The sequence below is a fragment of the Garra rufa genome, chromosome 20, assembly GCF_049309525.1.
Source record: "Garra rufa chromosome 20, GarRuf1.0, whole genome shotgun sequence".
Classification (NCBI taxonomy): Eukaryota; Metazoa; Chordata; class Actinopteri; order Cypriniformes; family Cyprinidae; genus Garra; species Garra rufa.
This window is the reverse complement of record NC_133380.1, coordinates 27,427,937-27,450,267: the sequence shown is the minus strand read 5'-3', so window position 1 is coordinate 27,450,267 and position 22,331 is coordinate 27,427,937. Positions and strand designations below refer to the sequence as shown.

Genomic DNA, 22,331 nt, shown 5'->3' with positions numbered 1-22,331 from the left:
GAAACGCTTCAAGCTCCACAGAATCCTCCAGTTAGCTTATCCTGATTTAGCCTTTTCGTTTTGTTTTGTTAATCAAATAAAACAATAAAATATTACGTTTTATTTGAATCTGGTTAGAGTTAAAGCGCAAAGATACTCATTCTAAAGGTAAAATATACATCGCCTGAACTCTCGATTTTAATGTAACGTTATTAATGTTTTGGTGGTGTCACGGTTGACACAGTAATTGTCGCTGTTAGAGCTGATAAAGCCATTAAATGACAATAATTTACATCTAGGATAGAGTAGGATAGAGTAGAGGATTGGAGTTTAGTGTTGTAAACGTGCAACGTTGTATCGCCTGCATTGTTTTAATAGTGTTTGTTATTGCGTAGGTCTGTGCTCATGCTCTCCTGTGTCTGCTTCCAATATTCATGATTCATCTGTTTTCTGAGTGTTAAACAGCTGATCAGGAAATCATGGAGAAAGGTAAGATTGTTGCAGGGCAGCAGTTTTTATTTTAAAAAGTTTTTTTGGTAGCAATTTTCATACAAAAGTGATATTTTCTATAGATGATCTGTGACCTATAGATAAATAGACAGAGTATTTGTAATAATTTATCTCATCCATCTCAGTGTGTTTAGAGTTATGATGTGTTCAGGGCTGCATTACCCAAAAGCATCTTAAGCCTAAGTTGATCGTAGCTCCATTGGTTTCAATGTGTCTACGGTGTACAACCCCTGGCAAAAATTATGGAATCACCACACTTAAATGTTGTTCACCCAATTGTTTAACTTCATAGCAAATAAACGAGTCACAGATATGACACAAAACACTTTGTGTTGATTAATTTAACATTCTGGTTATGTGAAACATACAAACAAATGAGATTAAACGGGTCATTCCAGCTGGAATCATCAAATTTTGGAAAAGTTCCCCACCTGACCTCCTCAGATTTGTCTGAAAAAAATCCATGTGATGGGTAATATGCCCAATAGATCATATACAAAATTTCAGATCTCTACTGTGCATACTTTTTTCACAAAAAATCTGTAAAAAAGTTTGTTTTTTACCCCGTTTTGGCATCACAGTCTGAGTGACCATGTTCAGACTGAAATATCTCCAGAACTAGTTGTGTCAGGTCCATGAAATTTCCAGGGCTAAGAGTCCTAGTCCAGAAGTGCATGAATTACAACTCGCAGCATTGTTACTGAATTTACACCTGAATGCTGGCCCTCTACTTTTCTTCGAAACTATTAGGTTAAGGTTTTTCAGATGTCCATAGAAACCTCAATTTTCAATGTATAAGCATCAAACTTGGTAAATGGTCTGATATGTACCATGTCTTTCACATCCTTTGACATCAGACAATAGAGTCTTATGGACCATCCTAATTTTTTGATATTTTATCAATAAGAACATGCTCTTTCAAAAAAAAAGTTTAATGTTCACACCTGGTGTCATTCATGGGAAATATTGCTCTGAACATTGGTGTAAATGAGGTTTTTCAATTTTTGGACCTTAATATCTCAACATCCATAAGACTCTATTGTTTGATGTCAAAGGATGTGAAAGACATGGTGCATATCAGACAATTTACCAAGTTTGATGCTTATACAATGAAAATTGAGGTTTCTATGGACATCTGAAAACCCTTAACGTAATAGTTTCGAAGAAAAGTAGAGGGCCAGCATTCAGGTGTAAATTCAGTAACAATGCTGTGAGTTGTAATTCATGCAGTTCTGGACTAGGACTCTTAGCCCCGAAAATTTCATGGACCTGGCACAACTAGTTCTGGAGATATTTCAGTCTGAACATGGTCACTCAGACTGTGATGCCAAAACGGGGTAAAAAACTAACTTTTTTACAGATTTTTTGTGAAAAAAAGTACGCACAGTAGAGATCTGAAATTTTGTATTTGATCTATTGGGCATATTACCCATTACATAGATTTTTCTCAGACAAATCTGAGGGGGTCAGGTGGGGACCATTTGATGATTCCAGCTGGAATGACCCAAACTCATTTAATTAAAGGAAAATTATTTCCCATATCAAGTACAGGAAAAAGTTATGGAATCATTCAATGTTGAGGAAAAAAATTATGGAATCATCAGCCAAAAAAACGGCCTGAATTCTTTAGGGCATGGACTTCAAAAATGAAAAACAATATTCTTCATCAAGCTGGTTCCAAATTTCTTGAATAGACTGACAGATCAGCTTTGCAAGATGGAGCCTTTTTTTCAATTTCCACCATACATTTTCAGTCAGGTTAAGATCAGGACTGTGTGCTGGCCATGCCATTTAGATTATGTGCCTTACCTGAAGCAAAGCTTTAACTCTGTGGCAAGGTGCATTAACATACTAACATCATCACCAAACGTTTTTGCTATTGATGGAATGAGAAAAGTGTCTAAAGTTTTAATGTAAACATGTGAATTGACTGTTGAGGTAAGGATTATCATTTTACCTGACATGCAACGCCATATTATAAATGAGTTGGGAAATTTGATTGTTTTCTTCAGGTAGTCATCTTCATACACATCGACTCCTTTTTCCGCCCATTTGTTCTTCATTTGTTTCATTGTGCATTTTCTATTTTCAAGGCAAATTGCTTTGAGTTTTCTATCTTGATGTTTTGATGTCTTCCTTGATCTGCCTGTGTGTTTTCATTTTATAATATTTCCATTTAGTTTATACTTACACCAAATGTTAGAAACAACTTCCAACTTAGATCCAACTTCTTTTGCCACACTCCCCATGATGGATTTCCATCTTGAAGGAGTTTTATATTCCTTTCCATTATTTTAACTGACAGCTTTCTTGTTGGGGACATGTTTCCTTATAATTAGCCAAGTTCAACAGCTCGTTAAGGTCCATAAGTACTCTCTTTTAACTGCATGTTAGATATGTTTAGATATTTATTTCAGAAATACAAATCACAAGCTGATTCCACAATTATTTCCTCAACATTGAATGATTCCATAATTTTTTCATCTACTTGATATGGAAAATAATTTTTTCATTAATTCAACTATTTTAATTTAATTTGTTTGTATGTTTTTACATATTCAGTGTATTGAATAATTAAACAATAATTGTTTTGTGTCATATCTGTGATTTAGTTTATTTGTTATAAAGTAAAACATTTGGGTGCACATCTTCTAAGTGTAGTGATTCCATAATTTTTGCCAGGGGTTGTACTTAGGCTTACAATGCTTTTGGGAAACGCAGCCCTGATTGATGACATGATGTGTTGTAGATGTAAAGGCAGGCATCCCCTCTACCGTGGCTGCAGAAGCGCCAGTCGTACCTATGGTTTCACAGAGCCGATCAGAGGACGAGGAGTCCACTGCTGTCAAGAGAACAGCTGCTCAGGCCTTCAGTGGAGCTGGAATGATTCCCAAGCGCAGAAGCTCCTCCAGGTAAAGAATAGACCTCTGTTACCATAGCGGTCATCGGGTTCACTATGGTGCTTTACATTTGTCTAAAAGGTGTCAAATCTTTGTATTTTAGATCAATAAAGAGAAAGAAGTTTGATGATGAACTTGTTGAGAGTAGCCTTGCGAAATCTACCAGTCGGGTAAAAGGTCAGCCAGTCATTGAGCCAATCAGATGCCCTGGAAGTGACCTCGCATCCAGTGACAAGAAAAAGGTAATGCATGTTATTGGATTTTATTTCACAAATCTCTGGAATATTTGACTATGGTGATTTGTCCCATTTTCTGGTCAAGAATCACTGTTTAACTGACCACTGAAAATGTGTTTTTGTGTGTGAGAGAGAGGGAGAGTTGAAAGAGTTATATACACTACCAGGCAAAAGGTGAAGATAGTGAATATTTTTATTGTAATTTATTCATGTTACTTTTTTAGCAGCCATTAGTACAGTTCCAGTTATTGCGTTGATACACTATCAAATAAAAGTTTGGGGTAAATAAGATTTTTAAAAAAGTAAGTAATGCGTTTATTCCACAAGGATGCATTAAATAAAAAAACTCAAAACTGACAATAAAGTCTAGGGTTGTGACGATAGCAATGCGATTAATATTAATATCCGTCAAAAAGGCACCTAACTTTAGCGATGCAGCGCGGAGAGTCGGTTCTAGGATGCTTTAGAAACTTGCCGCAGTATAAAAAAACCGTGTTCGGTAATCAGCCTTCGGCCCAGTGTTTAATTTTGATCGGCTTCGGCCAAGAATTTTCATTTTAGTGCGTCCCTAATCAAAAGAATAAATTACATTATAAAATATAATCAAATTAAAAACAGTTATTTTAAATTGTAATGTTTTTTCACAATATTGTTGTTTTTACTGTATTTTTCACTAAATAAATACAGCCTAGGTGAGCATTAGAGTGTAAGATTATATGTAATTTTTATTTTTTTTAATCTATATTTCTTTTCTTTAATTAATTAGGTGCTATACAATCATGACTGGTTTTTATGAATTGACAATGTTTTTCTGAGTTTATAAGGGATCATTTAGTGTCGGACGCTTTGTATTTGTTTATTTTGTTGGTATGTAAGATCTGTATTTTAAGTGTCTAATTAGACATTCTTTTACCTTTCATATTTTCTTTCTGAACTGTAGGGTTTAAAGTCTGGTAGCTCTCTTACGCATCCTCTTACCATGGTGATCACTCCTTCATCAATGACCAAACGAATGAAGAAAAACAAGCAGCCATTACAGATCACCAAAGACCTGGGCCGCTGGAAACCCACTGATGATCTTCTGCTTATCAATGCCGTCTTACAGGTCAGCTGTCAGATTTTACTACTTTTGGAAGCTCAATAGTTTGGAGAAGTACTTCAGTTAAATTCACCTCAGCACATATACTTTATGTTCAGACCACAGATCTCACGTCAGTTCATCTGGGGGTCAAATTCAGTTGTCGTTTCACACTGCGGGAGATTCAGGAGCGCTGGTACGCTCTGCTGTATGACCCCGTCATATCAAAGTGAGTTTTTACTAAATCATCCTTCACTTATAGTTATAGTCCCTGTTTTTAAAAAAAGTCCAATTTTAAAGTTAAATGGAGAGAAAAAACTGTCATAACCCTATGTCATTCTGAACCACAATGAATTATTGCTTCCACAGGACACAAAAGGACAAAATTTAATGAATGTATGCCATGTCAATTTCATAGTAGTATCATAAAAGTTATATATCTTGCCTTAGTTTAACATAGGACCTGAATGTACATTTTCTAAAGGTTTTGTCTGTTTGTCAGGTTGGCTTGGCAGGCCATGAGACAGCTGCATCCAGAGGCTATCGCTGCTATTCAGAGTAAAGCTCTCTTCAGTCAGGCAGAGGAAGCCCTGCTCTCTAAGATCACCTCAGTGAGACATTCATTCGTAAATTATATATTACAAGGAAAGCTTTCTAGATTGTGATGTTGATTTAAATGTAATCTTTTTCTGTCCTTATTATTTATTGTAATTTATCTTTATTCAATTGTTCCCTGCTTCATGTTTGTGAGTAGAGCAGTCAGCCTAAGCTGGAGGTTTTTCAAGATTTGCTGAACAAGCACCCAAATGTGTTTTATCCATCACGCACTGCTAAGAATCTGATGGTCCACTGGCAGCTGCTCAAGCAGTACTATCTGCTGGAGGATCAGAGCGGTGAGATGCTGTCGCTGTCATGTCATTATAGTCTGGTGTTCCTGCATGTATTGATCGCTGTCATTTACACAACTCATCTGATGTGTTTCTAGTTCAACCTATGCCTAAAGGAGAGCAAGTGCTGAACTTCTCTGATGCAGAGCAGGTGGTTGATGATGCCAAACTCAAGTAAGTAAACCATTTTATCATCTCGCCCAATGCTACACCAACATGCATTATGATTATTTCTGTGGTTAAAATAATATACATTCTGGTGTTCATTCATGTTTATTTCGTGCTTTGGTTTACGTGTTGATTATTCTAAAACAATTAATGATCCTAGGCACTTGAGAATGAGGTGAATATAAGAAAATACAAAGATATTCATCCTACATAACAAATGTACAATCCAATCTCAACTCATAAAAGGTACCTAAGGAAGAGGCCCAGATTTTGTCAAATTATTTGAGTCAAAATCGACTATTTATGAAAGCTAGGTGGCAAAGTGGACTTCCATTCAGGCAAGATCACCCTTTTAGCCACCACTAAACCAAATATTTTATTGTTATTTTTCCTGGTTCAATTGGGTGCTTTTATAAGAAAGTGGCAGTTGCTAGGGATAGACTTTCAGTATCACCTTCACTTGAAACGATACAACTGGATCATGTCAAATTGCTGAGTAATCCGTGCATATGAAGAACTGGCCCTAGCACAGATAAAAACATTTGAGTGCCACCAAATTACAGTATGTTCTTCCCTTAGGGCAAAACCAACAAGTGTGAGCATGAGTTCCTTCTGAGCTATTAAACTGAGGGGTGAATTCTGTTATTTCAGTTTAGCTTTAAACAACAAATGAACTTTTGAAAGTGAATTCAAATTGAATATTTTTATTCATGCTACAGTACGCTGTTCGAAATGCCACTCAGTATATGTATAAACATACTTCATTGTATATTCTGGTTCACAATGTGTTGCCTTATTGGCCTTCCTTGCAGTCTGTTGTGGTAATTATGTATAATTAATTATGTATGACTCTAACTTTCTGCTTCTGATCATTTATAATGTTCATCAGGGACAGCAGAGATGAAGTTTTAGAGCATGGTAAGTCATTTCATATACAGCCTTATGTTGTTTTAAATGTACTCAAATATAGTTATTTCACTACTCTTTCCGGTGCCTGTCTTTGAAATGTTATGTTGCCTTTCTTGTAGAGCTGATGATTGCAGATAGACACCAGAAGCGAGAGATCAGACAGCTAGAGCAGGAACTTCCTCGCTGGCAGGTGTTAGTGGACAGTATCACAGGTCAGATTTATTCCACTGTCTTTTTGTATAGTTATCAGAAGAGTGTGATTGCTAAGTGTGATATGATTATTTCAGGCATGAATTCACCAGACTTTGATAATCAGACGCTGGCAGCTTTACGTGGGCGAATGGTCAGATATCTGATGAGATCTAGAGAGGTCAGTGAGCGTTTGATGTCATGCATGCAAAGGAATATTATGCTGAGAAATGATGTGATTACTTGGGTATCTGTGAAATAATAAACACATTATTAAAGGCTGTTTGAATAACTCGAGAAATCACTCACTGAATGTACTCAAACCACAAATATTCTGCTTGGGAAATGTTATTAACCAATGTCGCTGTATTAGAGAACAAAATATTGGTTGCTCTTCATTTTACAGTATGTACCCTTACAGTGTACATACCCAAGAGAGTACTGAGTAATATATGGTATGTGGACTCAATATAGGTTCTGGTTTAGTAACTAGTTATTACCCAGATTTTTGCTATTACTATAGTCAAGTAAATAGTGTGTATATGCAGATTAGATTAAGTAGTACAATAAAAAGTGCAACTAAATTATCTTCTGCCTCTACTGTATTGTTTTATTTAAAAAAAAATAAAGAAAGAAAGTTACTTGCTTTATGTAATTATCTATTCAATATGAGGTACGTGTTTTTAAAGGAGTAGTTCAGCTACAGATGTCTGAAGAAAAACTCTTTTGAAATGTTTCAGATCACACTGGGACGTGCTACCAAAGACAAGCAGATAGATGTAGATCTGTCTTTGGAGGGACCTGCATGGAAGATCTCCAGGAAGCAAGGTCAGACGGTTGGACAGCATTATTTATGATGTGCAAGGCACTGTGTGATCAGTCCGGCTACCTAGATACTAAGTTTAGTTTTGCATCACTAACAACATAGAGAAGGCATTATGTGATTTACTGAGTGACATAGTGACTTAACTTCAGCTTCCATTAAGCAGTGCTTCAGTACTTCAAGCACAGGCTATCGATTAAAGCATCCCATTTTAGTTTGATGGTGCAAGCATAAGTACAAGCTAACTAGTTGTTAGTAGGCCACTAGTGAGAAAGAAGCATGACTAATGCAACCCTGCCCAGCTCTATAAATTTGATCTTAAACATTTGATGCTTTGAATTATCACCACACCATTGTGTAAACAGGATGCAATTATAAATTATTTAAAATAATGTTTGTTTTCTAACTCCAGGAATAATTAAATTGAAAAATAATGGAGATTTCTTCATCGCAAATGAAGGCCGAAGACCCATTTACATTGATGGACGACCAGTTTTGTCTGGAAACAAATGGAAACTCAACAACAACTCTGTGATGGAGGTATGGACATGCTTGCATTTGAGTCACAAAATAACTGTTTGCAAAATTACAGCTATCAAAAAATAATGATTTGCCATGAACAGTCTATTTTGTATATGGCATATAAATACATTTCTTTTGTTAAAAAAAGAGACTTAAAAAAAAGATAATTTACAAAATTACAAACATTGATATGGCATTGAACTGTCAGATTGTGTTACTAGTTTTAAGCAAGAAGGCTCACATTTTGCCTGAGAATGTAATACCTTCCATTGACATTTTATAACTAGGGATGCAATATGTATTTAACTTAGCTCTAAATTATTTTGTTAGCTCTTTGTGTGTAATCTCTGTAATTTTATATATAGTATTGTCACAAAAGTGAGTACAACCCTAACATTTTAGTATATCTTCTCAAGGCACAATACTATAGAAATGAAACTTGGATATATTTTAGAGTAGTCAATGTGCAGCTTGTAAAGCAGTATAGATTTATTGTCCCCTGAAAATTACTCAATATATAGCCATTATTGTCAAAATAGCTGGCAACGAAAGTGAGTACAAGTGAACTTGTCCAAAGTGTCAATATTGTGTGTCAACACCATTGTTGTCTGGCACTGCCTTAATCATCCTGGGTATGGAATTGACCAGAGCTGCACAGGTTGTTGCTGGAATCCTCTTCCACTCCTCACAGAGCTGCTGAATGTTAGACACAGGTGCTTCTCCACCTTACGCTTGAGGTTGCCCCACAGGTGCTCAATAGGGTTCAGGTCTGGAGACATATTTGGCCACCCCATCACCTTCAGCTTCCTCAGCAAGGCAGTTATTAACTTGGTGGTGTGTTTGGGGTTGTTATCATGTTGGAAAACTGCCGTTCAGCCTAGTTTCTGGAGGAAAGGCATCATGTTCTGCTTCAGAATGTACAGTACATAATGGAATCCATATTTCCCTCAATGAACTGCAGCTCCCCAGTACCAGCAGCACTCAAGCAGCCCCAGACCATGATGTTACCACCACCATGCTTGACTGTAGGCAAGACACAATTTTCTTGGTACTACTCAACAGGGCATCGCCATACATGCTGGACACCATCTGAGCCAAACAAGTTTATCTTATAATCTCATCAGACCACAGGACATGGTTCCAGTAATTCATGCTTTTGGACAGGTTGTCTTCAGCAAACTGTTTGCCAGGTTCTGCACTAGTGTTGAGCGATTTGCTCAATTTTCATATCGTCCTATCGTCAGCCTGTGAAATCGCCGATACACGATACTATCGTGCTAATTTATTTAATAACATGTACATGTGTCAATATGTAATAAATTCATTATTCGTTTTGTAAGGGTAGTGCATGTGAATTGTGACACAGTTGTGCGTGTACAGAGCGCTGATGGTAGTTTACTTTCGGTTGCATTCTCTGCTATCTTCAGGGAGCGGTAAATGTGCGTGCCTGAATGTAAATGAATGTATCTTTCTTTACCCGCCATATTGCGATAATGTTACCGCTGTATGTCTGATGGTTGTCATCAGTTCATGTTGTAGTTCAGTTCATATAGAATGAGGAGAAGCGATGTGCGTGTAATTCACGTGCGTATGTTTAGCGCCATTTTATCGCATCGTAAATCTAGTTAAGGCATACAGATGTTACTGAGGTGAATGTTTGTTTACTATACAGATGGATTCTGATATATCATATTTAATTCAGCCTAAACCACATTTTACTACCTCTGTTATCCTAATGACTGTCTACACTTAAGTCTACACTTAATCTATGTACACTGTGATGAATAAGTCTCTTACCCATTTTCACTGAACACATCTGCGGCTCGACGCAGCCACTCTATGCTTGTGTTTATACCGCGGCAAGTTTCTGAGGCATTAACCGACTCTCTGCGCCGCATCGCTAAAGTTAGGTGCCTTTTTGATGGATAATAATAATAATTGTCTTACTATCGTCAAACCCATCAGCAACAGGCGATATCTCTGACTATCGTCGATACACGATACTATCGTCTATGGGAACAACACTATTCTGCACCTGACGCACAGAACGAGTGCTCAACTTCATTGATCGACCCTTTCAAGGCCTGTTCCTAATGGAACCCATCTTGGAAAACCTCTGTATGACCTTGACCACTGTAGTGTAACTCGGTTTCAGGGTGTTACTGAACCTCTAATAGCCTTGGCCATCTTTGTGGAGAGCAACAATTCTAATTCTCAAATCTCAGAGAGTTCTTTGCCATTAGATGCCATGCTGAACATCCAGTGGTCAGTATGAGAAAATTGTACTTAAAGCACCTAATTTTAACTACTCTACTACAAGATGCACAACTTTGTATGGTCCTGTCAAGCAGACAAAAACATAAACATGATGAATAGGACATGTGGCTTTGCATGGTTAAACAACGTACTGCTGTTATCACTTAGGGTGTACTCACTTTTGTTGCCAGCTATTTTGATAATAATTGCTGTATGTTGAGTTATTTAAAGAGGACAGTAAATCTGTACTGCTATACAAGCTGCACATTAACTAATCTAAAATATATCGAAGTTTCATTTCTATTTTTGGTTAAACCACAGGTGTCAAATTTGAGGCTTGTATGCACCTCATTTCATGTTGTCAATAAGTTAATTTCTGAAACCTATTAAACAACCCCACTGAAAGATGCAGTGTTCTTTACATTAATGCACACTAATGTAAATACTGAATTGATTACCAAGGTTTAAATAGTTTTTGGTTTTCAAATGTTTGCAATTTCAAATGATTTAGTTTAGTTTCATTAAAATAACACTGTTGTAGAGAGGCTGTAAGGTATTGATTCATATGTGACCCTGGACCACAAAACCAGTCATAAGGTTAAATTTGACAAAACTGAGCTCAATAAATAAGCTTTCTATTGATATATGGTTTGTTAGGATAGGACAATATTTGGCCGAGATACATCTATTTGAAATCAGAAATCTGAGGATGCAAAAAAAATCAAGAAGACTGAGAAAATCACCTTTAAAGTTGTCCAAATTAGGTTCTTAACAATGCATATTACAAATCAGAAATTACATTTTGATATGTTTACAGTAGGAATTTTACAAAAAATCTTCATGGAACATGAACTTTACTTAATTTCTGAATGATTTTTGGCATAAAAGAAAAATCTAAAATTTTGACCCATGCAATGTATTTTTGGCTATTGCTACAAATATACCCCAGCGACTTAAGACTGGTTTTGTGGTCCAGGGTCACATATTAGTAGTGATACTTTTGACATTGCTTCTGAAAAGTGATCACACTCATAGTGTAAAACTAAAATACTGAAGTGAATTGTTTTATGGATCAGAGTCATTACATATTGTTTTCACAATATCAATAAAATTTACTATGTGTTATATAAAATATCAAAATGTTGTACCTTGCCCTTTAACCTAGTAGTATTATTGCATATAACATATGCTCAACAGTTTTTTACAGATTGAATAAAAAACTGGTCAGTTAAGCACATCTCTGTTTGTTTTGTCTAGATTGCAGGTCTTCGTTTTGTGTTCCTGATCAATCAGGAGTTGATTTCTCTCATTAAAGCTGAAGCTGCCAAGATGAACCAGCCATGATGCTGAACTCACCCGTTCACGAGCTGTCAAATACCATTTAGTCTGAAACCGATGCAGCAAGACGGGAGATGTACTGTCCTATCTTTATCTCTAGGTAGAGTCATATGTCGCATAGACCTTTCAGCACAAGATTACAGAGGCTCTCATGCCTGGATCTGGAGCTCAGATTGGAGGAAAATCATTTGGAGATGAATTTAACATTTTATATGCCTGTTATTTAAGGCACATTTGGACAGAAAGAACCGACTGTTTGAGAACATTCTGTTTGTGTGGTAGATTTGCTTTTTTATTTGTATAAGAGACACTTGCTGTTCTGTTTACTTGTACATTTTTGTTTGTTTATACTTAAAACTCAGTAACCTTGTATTGTCTGATCGAAGACAGTATGCTAATATTCTGCCATGACAGAAATTGTGTAAATATATTGATTAAGATTGAGTAAAACAAAAGTGTTTTAATGATGTGTCTGTGTGCAAGTATAGTAAGGAATTGTGTGGTTCTTTATGTTTGCCACTGATTTAAGCAACAACTTTTAGGCCCAGTTTCACAGACAGGGCTTAGATTAAGCCAGGATTAGGCTATAGTTCAATTAGGACATTTAAGTAATTTTTGTAAACAGGCTTAGAAAAAAAACTGCTGGTGTGCATCTTGAGACAAAGGCAATGATATATTTTAAGATCAGTCAGTGCAAGTTTCTTTCAGGTGAAACAGCTCAGACTTACATTTTAGTCTAAGACTAAGCCTTGTCTGTGAAACTGGGGGTTTGAGTCAGAGTGGCAAATTTAGCATGCATCACTTTGGACCTTGATATGGTCTAATGTTGCTGGTCTAAAGTCCTGAGTGGATACACGCAACCAGCAGTAACTAAAAATTTATTTCAAATAAAGGTTCAGATTGAGTTATAATGAATTACAAATTACGAATAATTATAATTTTTTATAATGTTTGTTAAGTCTTAATAGATGCATTTATTTAATCAAGAAATGAAGTAAAACAGTAACACTGAAAAATATTACAATGTAAAATAGTTTTCTCTTTTAATATAAAATGTTTTAAACTGTACATATTTTGTACATTTGACAGTAATAACCCTGATTAATTATTGAGCATGGCTAATAATACACACAAACTCAATTTCACAATAGTATTACAAGATAAGATAATACGAGGTCTAACTGTTGTGAGTGTGTGTTGTGCTTAATGTGTGATACTAAAATGAGCTAAATTATAATTTGCTGATGGAAGTAGCTGTGTTTGCATAGCTGCAAGTTATTAGTCTGTTAGTTTTAGGTCAAATGATTTACAAAACCAGAAGAAAGTCCAACAAAGGAGACCCAGCTAATATCAGCAGTTGAAGCTGACTGACCACTTTGACATCATCAATCAGGTATGACTTGATTCACTCAAACATTTTTAACTCTAGGATTAGTCAATAATTTCAACCAGTAAGAATTTCCAGGTTCCTGTGTTCTACTAACCTCATCAGAAAGACAACATGGTAATACTGGATATACCTTGTAGTCTGCGTTAGTTTTGCCACTATTGAGTGAAAATGAGAGAACGTGGTGTTTATTTATGTATATAGTTATTTTTTTATGTTTAGTCAACAAAAATCCACAAAAAAAAAACACAATGACCAATAATTATAAATTAAACATAATTAACAAACAAACGCATAGCCTACACACATACGTATAATAAATGAGAAATTGTTACAACAACAAAACATAAAAACTTTAAACAGATCATGGATGACATTAGAAAAAGATTCAAACAATCATGCATACACAAGCATGTAAATGCATGGATTTTTAAAAATACGTCTCTATAATATTTTAGGAATCTTTTTTTATTATTTATAAGACGAAGAGATTTTAAAAGTGAGTTTAATTCAATTTTAAAAAGGGGATAAGGCGGAGAACTATTTGCGAATTTTTTTCTGTGAATGAAAAATTACCATATAAAATGAAAAAAGAATGATAGTATGTTCCATGGGGTTATTTTAGCATTTGTATAATAAACAAGAATGTATTAAACTAAATGTTTACTAATGCGAACTACAAACTAAGGAGTGTACAGACCAGACCAAAATTGATTGGACACAGGGGAATCGAAAAAACAAATGTGCAATACCTCCATCTGCTCTGCTATTGGAGAGCGCTTGCTTTTTTTTTTTAATTGATGAGATTTATTTTTCCAAATAAAATGTAAGAAAATATTATTGATTTCCTTGGCAACTTTGTTCTTAACAAAATGAAAAGGACCCCTCGGCTTTGGACAAGAGAACTCTTCCATATAATGATGAATGAACGTGGTGCTTGTGATGATGATGCGGCAGGCTGTGTCCACGTCACACTCGTGCGTCTCATAAAGTTTCCAAACGGCTAGAGAAGGATCTGTAGATCGACATCATAAGCTCATGGAGTGTCCTGCTTCTCAGAGAACTGCATTTTAACTACAGTAAGATAACCGATCTTTTAGTAACTCATAATTCGGGAAATCGGCAGTTGTTGGAATTCAAAGCAACGCTTGTATGTGATAGCTATGGGCTGAATCGAAATTCATTGGGTTGAGTTAGTCTTTTTTGCCTACTGTATACAAACAATTCGATTATTTTCTGTTTTAATACAGGGGTTTATTATTTCATTATAATATAATAATGCAGTAGTGTTTATCACATTTATTTATTTAACCCATTCCTAATTTTTGTGTTTACAAATTGCTGTGCTTACCTGCACAAGTGACATCAAACTGCAGGTGTTTATAACAAATGCATGTTCACTTTCTATTAAGTAAGGATATATAACTCTCGAGGCTACTAGAACCTTTTTAAACCGTGCCCAGTGCAACCTTTGTAGGCACCGAAACCAAAAATCTATTTAATTCATTTCCACCCACTGAATGTCAAGTGAGGGTGTGTTAGACGTACAGTTCTAGAAAGATTTACTGTTCCAGAATAACATGTAAAATTTCAGTAAATAATTGGTTGGACATTTTTTAAGTAAGACATTTCCTGTGGAAAAAAAATAAGTTTTTGACTGCATCCTATCATCCTACAAAAATGTGGCTTAATATTCGGTTAATTACAATATTACAACATAAGTTTCATAATTTTAATTCAGTGTAGAATAGCTTTATAATAGCTTTAATTTTGATGGCTATAAGTCAACAAGTTAAAGTCATTTGAGATTTGTTCTCGACCTTCTTAATAAAAAGGCTGAGAAACAAGATTATTAACTGTTGGTCCTAAGATCAAGGTTAATGTTTTGTGTACACAATGACTGTCTCCTCCGTTAAGACTTAGGTCAGTCCAAATATTTTTGCAACAGTGGCTCATTTCAAGCTTTCTAACATTCTTTAGTTACATGACTGTTTGGTGGCTTGTTTATATCAAGGCTTTAGTTTCATAATTTTTTTTTTCCCAAGAGATTTTCTCTGCGCAGGAGTCTTTCTGTTTAACCTTGCTGCCCCCTTCTTATCATGTGTAAATATATGTTAATGACAGGTCATAAACAGTTTAAAACCAGTAGCTCATGTAGAGCATGTGTTGCTGATATAAAGCTAAACTGACTGCAAACTTGAGTGAGGTCTGGGCTGATACGTACTGTTGGAGTCAGTAAATAGATGTTATGATGTTGTTTGACTATGGGGTCTAAATCATTTTGAGGTCGACATGTACTTTTTTTTTTTCTTTTTTTTTTTTTTTCTTTGGGTTGTAACCCAACAGGCTGTGGACATATGGTTGCAGTGATAAGACAGATGAGTCTTGATGAGTCATAATGGTGGTTAGTCTAAAAAGATCCATCCAATAGTTTTAAATTCACTAGATGTCCCATATTTAATACTTTGCCGGTAAAACTAAAAGGCTTTTGAGCAATTTTTAAAGTATTTTTCACTTACTGATAAAACAAGAACCTTTGTAGCGCTGAATGAAGAGCAAAGGATGCACATTAGGTGTATAGTTGATGCTGTACATATTTGAAGAATCTAAGTGCTGTTTATAATTCATAAAAGTTGTCAAGTTTTAAAATAAATTCTAAAAATACAAATAGTGGAAAAGAAACAAGCAATAAAACAAAGATGCTTGCTACTGCAGAGGTCCTAAGCTACTAAAGTTTTTTTTTCAGACAAGGAAAAAACTTGTCCTGTGTACCTTGTACCTTATGTCTGGTGTGTTAATGCCCTGCATTTTGTATTTTTAAATGCATTAGCATGTTCTGTGTCAGTGTCCCCTTAAGCTGTGAACGTTTGTTTGGACTTATAAAATGTTTTGTCCCACTGTTTACAGAACTGACTGTGTTTGCACAAAATTCACAAAGGTCAATACCTAGAGCAGTGCTTACTCAAACTGATTTTATCGGATGCATCCAGTTTAGGTCTTGCAGTCCCTGCTAATAGACCAGGTCAGGGTAGAGACCAAATTGAATTTTACATGAATGAAAACAAAGTTGTGAGGGATACAGACAACGGCATGCCATGTCCTAGATCACATTTTTTCAAAGCTATTTTGAATAGTTTTTGTCTACTGTAAGTCTTTAGAAAAAATGTCTGAACATTTGGCATGTTGCTAAACAACAATACAACACTGAACATACTGTATGTTGTGAAGAAATTCTTAGATACCATGTTTGTTACAGCAACATCTTGTAGAAATCTTGGAAAAAGCTGCTGAGTGGAACTGCATGTACTGGAGTAATATTTTCAACAAATTCATGCTGCATTAAAAAATGTGATTGATTAAAAAGGAAGTGCTTTTCATTGTTTTGTATAAATGAACTATAATAGTCCAACTGCATTCTTGAATGACTGTTTAACCAACAAGGTTTAAGCGATAAGATGCGACCATGTTATTACAGTTTCAGGAAACAGTCACAACTTGCCTTCCAATGATGCATTGTACTATGGTAGTTAATCAGGAATTTGCATGTTGACAGGGATGTTTTCAGCCTTTCATCAGTACTTAGGCCCTGAGCAGTGGGTGCCTAGAACCAGGATTGAAAACCACTGACCTACAGCATATGTCTTGAAACATATTATAAAAGTTAACTTATTTTAACCTGACACAGCGGAAATGCAAAACATATAGCTTCTTAAAAAGGTCAAGGTCAAAAAAAAAAAAAAAACCTCATCAAAAGATTTCTTTTGTAGACAATTATGTGTTGTTGACTCCTCTAAATGAAAACATGATAAAGCAAAAGCTTATCCTATACATTGTATAACTAAATGATACAATCTAGTCATCAAAACCACTTTTATTGTACTGTAACAGCCTGTTGTTCTCTCCGTCTTTTTTTTTTTAGAAAGTGGAATGCAGCATCTAAAGCATTGCCAAGGTCTTGCTCAGGTCTTCCTTATCAGAAGTCAAAGGTAATTCTGCCATTTCATATAAACCTTTGTTCCTTATCAATTGCGGATTTCCAAATTAGACATATGAAAGTTTATCTTTCACTTAGTCTGTTTCCACAGAATGGCACCTTGATTTAATGATTTGCTTGTTGTAAATGATTAAAATGACAAGGCCAGATTCTTCGAAGTGCTCTTTAGGAAACTTGAAAATTAATGTTTTTTTGTTATGAAATTGTTGCTTAAACATCTTTTAATTCTCAGTTCCAGACTTTCAAAAAGCATTATCCCATCATTGTCCGTGTGGGATGGTCATATCTCTTTTCGCTGGAGGAGCAGTGGTGGCCATGGAAGGCAGAAATATTTTAATGACAGGCTGCCAAAGTTTAGATTTGCTCTGGCAGGGCTGCTGGCAGGTACTGGAGCTGTTTTAGCCTATAAGCTCCAGCAAGGCAAGGTGAGACACCTGAATTGTTCCCTAATTCCTAAATAATGACAAATCTATAAAGATAAAAGAAGAGGAAGGATTTTGAAGAAAGATATCTACAGCAGTTGACTGATACCTATAAATTTACTAAAATTAACAACAGCAGCTAATGAGAACTGTTATAATCGTTTCCATTCAGGGTTGGTTAGTTTGTTGAAAATGCCCAAAATAGGTCACAGAAAGGATCGCTTTTAACATGCTTTGTGTTTCAAGCACATTTGGACAGCATAGGGCTTGTTACGTTTTCTCAGGAATAACAAATATTTGTGTACAGATTGTCATTACGCATACTTGTTGAGAATGAGGGTTAAGATTAATCATATTTTGCTAATATATTACTCTTTTTGTGCAAAAAAAAAAAATGTCATGACCCCTTTAAATTTTGTGTGCAAGTAAGGATGTCAGAACAGTCTGCAAGGTCAAATGGTGTCAATCATTACTAAAGTCTTCTAATACCATACATTTTGATATTGACAACCATTGAAGTCTCACAGTCTGTCTTTGCGTAAAATCTCACTGGGTCTATATAATACAATCTAACAAGACATAAAAATGGCTGTGTGCCCTGTGGTTTAGTTGTCATTGAGTAATCGTCTTTTCTTTATTGTCTATTTTAATCAGGTTGAGTGGGCAGCTATCTCAGCAAAGTTACCGGTGACAGAGACTTCAACTCTTCCCGTTTACACCCTAGAAGAAGTCACAAAGCATTGTTCCCTTGATCATGGTGTGTGGGTCACTTATAAAGGAGATGTCTACGATATAACTGAATTTGTGGCCATACATCCTGGTGGTGAAAAAATACTTCTGGCTGCAGGTGGAGCTCTGGAACCTTACTGGGCATTATATGCTGTTCATCAACAAGAGCATGTTCTAGAAATCCTCTCGGAGTATAAAATTGGTGTTCTTAATCCAGAGAGTTACAAGAAGCAAGAGAGTGCCAACCCTTCAGACCCTTACTCTGCTGAGCCTACACGTCACCCGGCTCTGCAGATCAACAGTCTGAAACCTTTCAATGCCGAACCACCTGCTTCTATACTTGCTGATAATTATATTACCCCTTCAGTCGTATTTTTCAAACGTAATCATCTTCCAGTTCCCAGGTTGGATCCCGAAACTTACAGATTGGAGATCGAGGGTCTCCCTGGCAGAGTAATATCACTTAGTCTAAGTGAGCTAAAGTCTCGTTTTCCAAAACACACCATTACAGCCACGCTTCAGTGTGCTGGGAACCGTCGCTCTGAGATGAACCAAGTCAAGCAAGTCAAAGGACTCAACTGGGGCATTGCCGCAATAAGCAACGCTACATGGTCAGGTGCACGTCTGCGGGATGTACTGTTGTACTATGGCTTTGGACCAGAGGTAGCAGCAAAAGCTAAACATGTCCAGTTTGAAGGCTTAGACAAGGATGTGACGGGTACAGCATATGGTGCATCTATTCCACTGAACAAGGTTGTAAGTGAAGAAGGTGATGTTCTTCTTGCATATGAGATGAACGGGGAGGACCTCCCACCTGACCACGGCTACCCTGTTCGTGTAGTTGTTCCTGGGGTTGTTGGAGCCCGCAGTGTCAAATGGTTGGGGAAAATAGTTTTAAGTGATGAAGAGAGCAAGAGCCACTGGCAACAAAATGATTACAAAGGCTTTTCTCCAGGTACTGACTGGGACACTGTAGACTTCAAATCAGCACCAGCCATCCAGGAACTCCCCATACAGTCAGCCATCACTCATCCAGCAGAGGGAACCTCAGTAAACGTCAGTGACAAGGAAGTGACTGTGAAAGGCTACGCTTGGAGTGGGGGAGGAAGAGAGGTTGTCAGAGTAGACGTTTCGATAGATGGTGGGAAAACGTGGCATGTAGCCAAACTTCGCACCAGTGATACGGGACAGCACCCTGCTCCTCCTCCACCTGGAAGAGCCTGGGCTTGGAAGCTATGGGAGATAGACATCCCAATTCCTAATAGGGCTCAGGAACTGGAGATTGTATGCAAAGCAGTGGACAGTAGTTACAACACACAGCCAGACACTGTCGCTCCTATCTGGAACTTACGAGGAGTGCTTAGTAATGCGTGGCATCGAGTAAAGGTAAAAGTTAATGAGTAAGGGTTTGAAAGACCAAAAATTAACTTAGGAATACATGAAGGTAATATGTGCACAAACAAAATTGCTGGTTTTCTTTTGGGAGCAAGTTGGGTTGTAGCTTTGCAACTATTTTGAGCTTGTGGGTTCTTGAAAGTGCTTGAAATGATTTAGATTTTACCCACAAAACTAGCTCATTATATTTAACAAGCAGAAATGAATAGCTTGATGGATTCCTGGTGTTCAACACCCGAATACATAGTCTTAAGATATTTGTTTGTCCTTCACTGCTATCATGACATCTTATATGACATGTAAACCACTTGGTTTAATACCATGTGTTGCTGTTCATAATCATATTGTCAGCATCAACATACAGTAGGCTGAAGGCCCACATTTCTATACACTACTGCCAATTTATTATGTTGCATAGCCTGTCTATAAATAAGGTTGGTTTAAAAAATCTTAATGTTGTTTTTGCTTTGATATATACAATTTCAGTCATCCACCCCCAGAGACTGTAACAATTTGCAACAGTAAGCTTTTCTTAAGTTTATCAGTTTAGTGACCAAATGTAATCAACATGTGATGTCTGTTTTTGAATTGTAGGTTTTTTTCTTTATACAGATGTTTTACTTATTCAAGCCCCTATTTAACATTGCTTTTATTTTGTTTACATCACCCACCAGAATAGTTTGAGTGTGAGATTGTTTTAAAACACATTGTTCTAACTGTTGCCTATAACAACAGTTGTTTGGCTTCAGCAGTAATTATAATTCTTTATACCATCACAAGCTGGCTTGTTGTAGTTTTTGTAAGCTTGAAAGTATGTAATTTTCAAAATATCTGTGAAATTCAATTTGGTAAATAAAGCTGGTTAAATTTCAGACAAATAAAGTGGTTGGAGAGGCTATGTAGTGTGTTAGTTATAGACACAAAGGCAGAACCACGCTTAAAATGAATGCAATGCCATTATCATGGCGAATGTATTTTTTTTTTATATGTTGACTTTTTATAATCATTTAATAATCTGTAATTTAGTGTTCAGTAATAGGTGTAATATAAATGCATTCCCTATGCAATTTGCAATGTAAATGTGGATCACTACTCGGAAACAAATACTCAATGGTGTTAAAAGGATGTTTGTCTTACTCTTATAGGGGATACCAGGTACGTGTGTGTGTGTGTGTGTGTGTGTGTATATACAGGTCCTTTTCAAAAAATTTGCATATTGTGATAAAGTTCATTATTTTCTGTAATGTACTGATAAACATTAGACCAGGGGTGTCCAACCCTGTTCCTGGAGATCTACTATCCTGAAAATTTCAGCTCCAACCCTGAAGAAACACACCTGAACCAGCTAATTAATCTCTTAAGTAGCACTTGATAATTACAGACAGCTGTGTTGGAGCAGGGCTGGAACAAAAATCTGCAGGTAGGTAGATCTCCAGGAGCAGGGTTGAGCAGCCCTGCATTAGACTTTCATATATTTTAGATTCATTACACACATTTGAAAGTAGTTCTAGCCTTTTATTGTTTTAATATTGATGATTTTGGCATACAGCTCATGAAAACCTAAAATTCCTATCTCAAAAAATTAGCATATTTCATCCGACCAATAAAAGAAAAGTGTTTTTAATACAAAAAAAGTCAACCTTCAAATAATTATGTTCAGTTATACACTCAATACTTGGTCGGGAATCCTTTTGCAGAAATGACTGCTTCAATGCAGCGTGGCATGGAGGCAATCAGCCTGTGGCACTGCTGAGGTGTTATGGAGGCCCAGGATGCTTCGATAGCGGCCTTAAGCTCATCCAGAGTGTTGGGTCTTGCGTCTCTCAACTTTCTCTTCACAATATCCCACAGATTCTCTATGGGGTTCAGGTCAGGAGAGTTGGCAGGCCAATTGAGCACAGTAATACCATGGTCAGTAAACCATTTACCAGTGGTTTTGGCACTGTGAGCAGGTGCCAGGTCGTGCTGAAAAATGAAATCTTCATCTCCATAAAGCTTTTCAGCAGATGGAAGCATGAAGTGCTCCAAAATCTGCTGATAGCTAGCTGCATTGACCCTGCCCTTGATAAAACACAGTGGACCAAAGTACTTTTTTCGGATGAAAGCAAATTTTGCATGTCATTCGGAAATCAAGGTGCCAGAGTCTGGAGGAAGACTGGGGAGAGGGAAATGCCAAAATGCCTGAAGTCCAGTGTCAAGTACCCACAGTCAGTGATGGTCTGGGGTGCCATGTCAGCTGCTGGTATTGGTCCACTGTGTTTTATCAAGGGCAGGGTCAATGCAGCTAGCTATCAGGAGATTTTGGATCACTTCATGCTTCCATCTGCTGAAAAGCTTTATGGAGATGAAGATTTAATTTTTCAGCACGACCTGGCACCTGCTCACAGTGCCAAAACCACTGGTAAATGGTTTACTGACCATGTTATTACTGTGCTCAATTGGCCTGCCAACTCTCCTGACCTGAACCCCATAGAGAATCTGTGGGATATTGTGAAGAGAAAGTTCAGAGACGCAAGACCGCTATTGAAGCATCCTGGGCCTCCATAACACCTCAGCAGTGCCACAGGCTGATTGCCTCCATGCCACGCCGCATTGAAGCAGTCATTTCT

General features: G+C 36.6%; 2 protein-coding genes across 2 annotated transcripts; both read left to right on the top strand.

The window, feature by feature from the left end:
- The first annotated feature begins 12 nt into the window (after positions 1–12).
- Positions 13–12,259, top strand: mcrs1 (microspherule protein 1). Its single transcript, XM_073825451.1, has 15 exons — positions 13–147; positions 375–468; positions 3,239–3,401; positions 3,493–3,631; positions 4,566–4,730; positions 4,823–4,932; positions 5,206–5,314; positions 5,458–5,596; positions 5,689–5,764; positions 6,648–6,676; positions 6,787–6,879; positions 6,955–7,037; positions 7,597–7,684; positions 8,092–8,219; positions 11,715–12,259. Exons 2-15 carry the CDS (start codon positions 459–461, stop codon positions 11,799–11,801), a joined length of 1,419 nt encoding a protein of 472 aa, XP_073681552.1. The 5' UTR covers positions 13–147; positions 375–458; the 3' UTR covers positions 11,802–12,259.
- Positions 12,260–14,138: 1,879 nt separating this feature from the next.
- suox (sulfite oxidase) lies at positions 14,139–20,501 on the top strand. Its single transcript, XM_073825450.1, has 4 exons — positions 14,139–14,261; positions 17,102–17,168; positions 17,409–17,601; positions 18,253–20,501. Exons 2-4 carry the CDS (start codon positions 17,110–17,112, stop codon positions 19,729–19,731), a joined length of 1,731 nt encoding a protein of 576 aa, XP_073681551.1. The 5' UTR covers positions 14,139–14,261; positions 17,102–17,109; the 3' UTR covers positions 19,732–20,501.
- Positions 20,502–22,331: the final 1,830 nt, after the last annotated feature.